At 43.9% G+C, this 6035-nt stretch overlaps 1 protein-coding gene across 1 annotated transcript; it reads right to left on the bottom strand.

The window, feature by feature from the left end:
- Positions 1-2539: 2539 nt before the first annotated feature.
- On the bottom strand, positions 2540-5680 carry LOC123964128 (homeobox protein Hox-B1a-like). Its single transcript, XM_046041237.1, has 2 exons — positions 4825-5680; positions 2540-2886 (listed from the first exon to the last, which is right to left on the bottom strand). The coding sequence occupies exons 1-2, from the start codon at positions 5678-5680 to the stop codon at positions 2540-2542; spliced, it is 1203 nt and encodes a 400-aa protein (XP_045897193.1).
- Positions 5681-6035: the final 355 nt, after the last annotated feature.

Genomic DNA, 6035 nt, shown 5'->3' with positions numbered 1-6035 from the left:
CTGGATGCAGTGTTTTTTGAGTGAATAAAGTGCTACATTTACACCACACTTTCATGTTTGGTGGGTAGGAGACCAGGTTTGCATCCTGATTCCTGTGATCCTGTGGATTTCTTTAACCTTAACCAAAGTGTTTTGAGTGCCTTAACATATTATTACAAGGTTGGACATTCTTGCAGGAAAACAAGTCAAGCATTGTCAGTTAGTTGATAAAAAGTGTAATCCTGGTGGCATTGTTTCCCTCAAAACTTAGTAGCAGAAGAGACAAGGTTGTGGTTTTGTGCTTAGTGATGCATTCATTTATATCATATAGAAAGTAGTTTATGGTAAGTCGAAAGAGTACAAAAAAGCATTTCTTCAGTGGATTGACAGAAAAATCTTTAATTGAGGTAGCTTCAAGTACAAAAAGACAGGAACACAATTCTGAGCGTGTCTTAGGCAGCAGAACTAATAAAACTCAGTCAGTCTGCTCTCATTTAAAAACAAAACATCATTGTAAAAAAACAAATTAAAATTAAAAGACACATCAGTTCACAGTAGGCCGACCTGACAACATTACACTTATGAAGAGATTTACTCCTGAATGTTGTTTACAAGATCTAGGGGGAAAGTATGTAGGAATCTGAGGAAGTTTCCAGGAACATCAGATAACTCCGTTAACTTAGTTATGTATTCAATTAGCTAAAGTCCAATTTAGTCATTTTAGGAGTAAAACTATTCACATATAGAAATTTTGTCAGGTTTTAAGTATTATCTTTAGCAAAAACAAGTAAGGATAGCCATAGGGAAGACACCCATTCACATACACACTTGTTCCAATAATCTATAATCAATAACATAAATGCATCCAATAATTTATTCTCATGTGGGAAGGGCAGGCAGTAAAATATAATTTCCTTAATTTTCACACTCAGCAGGGAGACGAATGTCCAACAGGCTTCAGCACTCTTTCAGTAGTTTTCTTTAATCATGTCCCCCCCTGCACACACACCACACACATGCTCACACACACACATCCAAATGAACCCCTGAGTCTAACTAACGTGTTCAAGACACAATCCAGTAAATCTGACTGTAAAGGCCTTTGTCATCATTCATAAGAACTGAAGGAAACCGAATATCCCAGCTTCATGTTCTTGAGCACTTTGTCTGACGGTGTTACCCTGCAGTCACACAGTGCAAAGGCCAGAGCTGTGTGGGGTGAACCATACACAGAGAACAAAACTTTCAAAAAATATATATATATAAAAGGGTTTAAAAGTGGTCACAAATTGCTACATAAAGACTCACTGTATTTCTGACCGTAGGACTCATTTAGTTAGGCTAGGCTCAGAGTGGTGTGTGGGTTAAGGATGGATCACAGTTTTTGTATGTTAAATCGTTCATGAAAACTTTTTTTCACTGAAAGCACCAAACTATGGCAAAAACACTTAAAACATAGAACATTTAAGAAAAACTTAAAATACATTAATATCAGAAGATTTTATGTATTGTCCACCTTATAACCCAAAACCACTTAAACGCTGTAAATCAGACAACATATAAAGACGGCAAAGTGCATCCCATCATCATCATCATTATCATCACCACACTGGAAGGATCCATCATCACCCTGTCCAACAAACACTGTGTTCACCAACTGTCTTATAGTTAAAAGTAGCCTGTAACGTCGCAAAAACATCTCAAAGTTAAGGACTCTCAATATATCAAAGATTTCAGCACTACAATCAGGTTCTTAGTCAGTGAAAAAAAAGCTACTTTGAGAATATGACTCCTGAAGCCACACTTTCTCAGACTCTAAATATGGCGTGGGTTTTTGATTTCCCCTGTTTGGAGAGAACCATTATGTGTAATCCAAACTGTCCAATTCACAGAATGTCAGTACACCAAGGGGCCATTAACACAGTGGTTACCAACCTTTTTGGCTTTTGACCACTTAAGCCAGCAAAGTTTAGAACAAAGCTAACCACAGTGAAGGCCATGGCCTCAAGAGCTGTGATCAGTTAAACCAATGAGTGATTTTTCCTTCTCAGGTTGTTTTTAAGAGGGTTAGAGGTCTGAAGAGGTACCGGCACTTTTAAAACCAGGACGTTTAAAATCGTTATTTCGACCCTGCAGACTTAGTTATCTTTGGACCCAGTGTGGGGTCCCAAACACCAGGTTGGGAACCACTGCATTAAGCTACCTGCACCTGGTTGGTTTCTGCTCCAAAGCTTTAAACATAGAGTGTTTTTGTGTAGCCTATGTAGGAGTGGGGTTATGGTTTGTCTGGAAGAGTTTGCAAACTCTGCAGTTTGACTGGGCGATGATACTCACCTTCTTGACATCCCAGATAAGTGATGGAAGGTTTAGCTGAGATTTTTCATTATTATTATTATTTCTACAATTTCCTCCAGTTGGGGCATTTTGCATCACCAGCCATCATCAACCATATTCCATATTTTTGCTCATATCTGTTGCCTCATAGGTCCCGTGTCATTACATCAGAATGCAGCAGTTCTTGCTCAGTTGTGCAGAACCTACCACCAGTCGCTCACTCTGACTACGTCTCCGAGCTCGGGGACGCGCCTGGAGACGTGGAGGCGGAGGAGTGGTCGGTGTCCTCCAGCTCCTTGTTGAACCCGCCGTCCGTGCCCGAGGAGGAGGAGCGCGCCGTGGCGGAGGCGCCCTCCCGCTCGCGCTTCTTCTGCTTCATACGCCTGTTCTGGAACCAGATCTTCACCTGAGTCTCGTTGAGCTCGAGCGTGGCGGCGATCTCCACGCGCCGCGCCCGCGTCAGATACTTGCTGAAGTGGAACTCCTTCTCCAGCTCAGTCAGCTGCCGCGTGCTGAAATTGGTGCGCATGGCGTTGTTGTGTGCGCCCGCGAGGCCGAAGTCCGGCACTTTGACTGGGTGGAGGAGAGGGGGGAGATAGAGAAGCTGTTATGCATGTGTGTTAGGAACTTATTTTGTCTATATAATTAAGAAATAAAAACACATAAACTAGCCTACATGTTACATATATGCTAATACAAAGCCTGCGTGAATTAAATGTTTCTGGAAGCGGCACTGTGTTATTTTACCCCGCATGCTTTCATGTTAATTGTAAGTCAGGAAGTTGCCTGTTCCTCTTGCCTAAAGTGTCCATCTTTTTAGTTTCCTATTTTGTGTGTGTCTTTATTTAGTATTCATTTATTTAGCGCTAACCAGGCGATTTATATCCGGACTGCAGGTTGCGTTAGGCCTTACATGCCTATATGTAAATCAACGGATCTGTGAAAAAACGTGTTAATAATCTACATTTAGTACAGGCTGGCCTACATAATGTACTCCAAACCTACACATCACAACGGTAAAAGTCCCAATTGATGAGCAAAATAATGAATAATATCACTAATCCGACAAGAGGAATACAAAGGAGGGTGAGAAGGGAAAGGCTGGTGAACGGATGGAGAAGCAGGACTGTGTAAGTGTGTGTGTGTGTGTGTGTGTGTGTGTGTGTGTGTTTGTGTGTGTGTGTGTGTGTGTGCGCGCGCGCGCGCGCCCGTGAGTGTAGGGGGGTGCTTAAAAGATAACAGAGCAGGACAGGCTTCCCAGGGCGAAATAACCCGTCTGCTATGTCCATTAGGGGTGGGGGGTGGGGGCGGCGACGACATATCAGACGTCGGGGGCCATAGTGGACCCAGACCAGACCTGCTTTCTGTACTGAGATATGACTGCATAGAAGTCCCGAAAGCACACAAACCTTTTTTTTTTTTTTACTTTTAAAGCGCAAACTGTGAGTGGCCAGGTCAACCTCATGATAAAACTGAACGTTTCTAATCGGATGTTCCATTATGCGGAACAGCAATATACAGCACGCTAGCAACAGGCCTGCATATAAAAAGGGCCCTATTTCATTTCAAAACGTCTTTGTCCAATCGTTTTAATCTGTCATAACGAAACGCTCTGTTTTTCACTTGAATGAAACTTGCCAATTGTTGTGTCCATTATTTAAAAATTACTCTTCCTGCCTTTGTTGTAGAGCAAAATGACGTGTTTATACTGACAATAAAAGGAAAATGCTTCATATTTGATGAGGTAGCAGTGCTAGTTAGGGAACGGCTTCTACCATGATAACAAATGTTTTATTGTTGTTGGAGCCTCTGTGAAATGATATCATGATCCCTAATAAAAACAATTATTTTATGTACAGTAGCAGGCTATATCTGAGTTGTTTTGATGTTGGACAGCCGCAGTGAAAGCCATTAATAGCACTCATTAAATGGGTTTTGATTTGGTTATTTCTTAATTTTTCCGTTGGTTTACAGTAAAACGAATTCAGACTTGAGTGAATAAAATGAGAACAGACGGAACGTAAAATGTACATTACAAAAGGATGACATCTGTCTAGAAAATTGAAACGGAGGCCTGCAGGGTATAATTTATTTCGTTATTTCTCCGAGGTATCGTAAAACCTCTTGAGCTTGTGCTGTTACAAAAATTCGCATTAACAAAATGTTTCAATGAGAATAACTGTATTATAGCGTCTCCCGGACATCTTTCTTTCTCACATTGTGTTATTGAATATAGGCTACAATTTTATTCCTCATCCCAGCTATTCAACGACGGACCTTTTTAAAATAATCTCTTTAAGCTCTTTTGCCTCTAACATTTCCCATGACAGCCATTGCGGCGCATGCAAAAGAGGCCACTGCTCCGCATTTTTGTGGAAAGCTCACACTATCGAATATGTCCTCTAAACATTTTACTAACTGCAGGCCCAGCCCCTTCAGAATGCGTTAGCACTGACTTCAAGTCAACAAACGGACCAGTTATCGCCAAAAACCTCACCCACCCTCCCTCACCTGTTTTAGGCGGATTCCTCTTCACCTTCATCCAGTCGAAGGTTTGCCCTTGCCCGGCCTGCTGGCCCTCCTCATCTCCCCTCTCTCGCTCCTGAGAGACCGGTAGCTCCCCGCAACCTCCCCCGTGTGGAAGCCCCAGGTATCCCGCTGCGTCCAAACCCCCGCCAAGGTGCTGCGGGTACTGTGACCCGGCCAGAGCGCCTTGAGGCCCGCAATAGGCCCCGGCCAGGGCCCCGTAGCTGGGGCCGACGGTGGGGGCAGAGCTGGGAAAGGTTGATTGATAGTATGTGGAGGCCACAGACTCCTCCATGAAATACTGGGGGTGAACGCTGTTGGGAGGGCCCGTCGCAGCAGCGTACTCCGAGTTTGTGGCGCACGCCTGACCCGCATAGGCCCCGGTGTTTCCGCTGCTCCCGTTATTATAGGGAGACAAGATTCCGCTTTGTAAGCTTTGCGTTTGGTGAAGGTGAGGATGATGATGGTAGCCGTTGTGCGTCTGCTGATGCTGCTGTTGCTCATGATGATGAGGATGGGGATGTTGCTGATGATGCTCGGTTGTCCCTATGGTCCCGTGCACTCCTTCACCGGTGCCCCCGTACAGCCTCCCATCCCCGGTGTAACTCGCTCCGCCTGCGCTGCTGTCGCTTCGAGTCCCGTTAACGAGAGCTGGAGATCCGGCGGGTCCCGTGTGGAAGGCGCCGGAGGCCACCGAGAAGCCCTGATGCTGATCCAGAGGATGGTGGTGGTGATGCAGATGATGATGGTGGTGGTGGTATCCAGATTTAGGCGCAGAATAAGCGCCGGTGCCCGGTCGGTTACAAATAGAGTATTCCACAAAAGAGTTCATGTTGTCCATGCAGGCCGCAGGCACGGTGGGGCTGAACAACGTATCAAAGGATCAGCAAGAAGCAGGAGCCCACAGATGAAGTTAACAGAAATGAGTTGGAGAGAACATCAAAAACTCGAACAATTCCATTTAAAAAGTGTTTCCAAGAGTAAGTGGGAGGGTGTGAAATAACTCTGTTGAGGGAACATAAATCACGAGAAAAAATAAAACAAAAAAAAAAGTATTTTTTTAAATGGAGAAATCCTTACACTTGTAGGCATAAATGTTCAGCAAGATTAGATAAAAATAAAAACGACATAAAGTTCCGATGTGGAGGAAAAAAGTGGAGTCTGCACGTCACTAACCCGAAACACACATGAATAAT

Source organism: Micropterus dolomieu, linkage group LG02 (genome assembly GCF_021292245.1).
Source record: "Micropterus dolomieu isolate WLL.071019.BEF.003 ecotype Adirondacks linkage group LG02, ASM2129224v1, whole genome shotgun sequence".
NCBI classification, from domain to species: Eukaryota; Metazoa; Chordata; class Actinopteri; order Centrarchiformes; family Centrarchidae; genus Micropterus; species Micropterus dolomieu.
Note: the sequence above shows the minus strand (reverse complement) of the source record. Positions and strands in the feature narration are given on the sequence as shown.

Bases quoted from the DNA above. Each gene is read 5' to 3' on its own strand.
- LOC123964128 (XM_046041237.1), bottom strand. From the start codon at position 5,680: ATGGACAACATGAACTCTTTTGTGGAATACTCTATTTGTAACCGACCG. The intron at 2,887-4,824 runs GTGAGGGAGGGT...TCCTCCACCCAG, and splicing joins GAGGAATCCGCCTAAAACAG to TCAAAGTGCCGGACTTCGGC.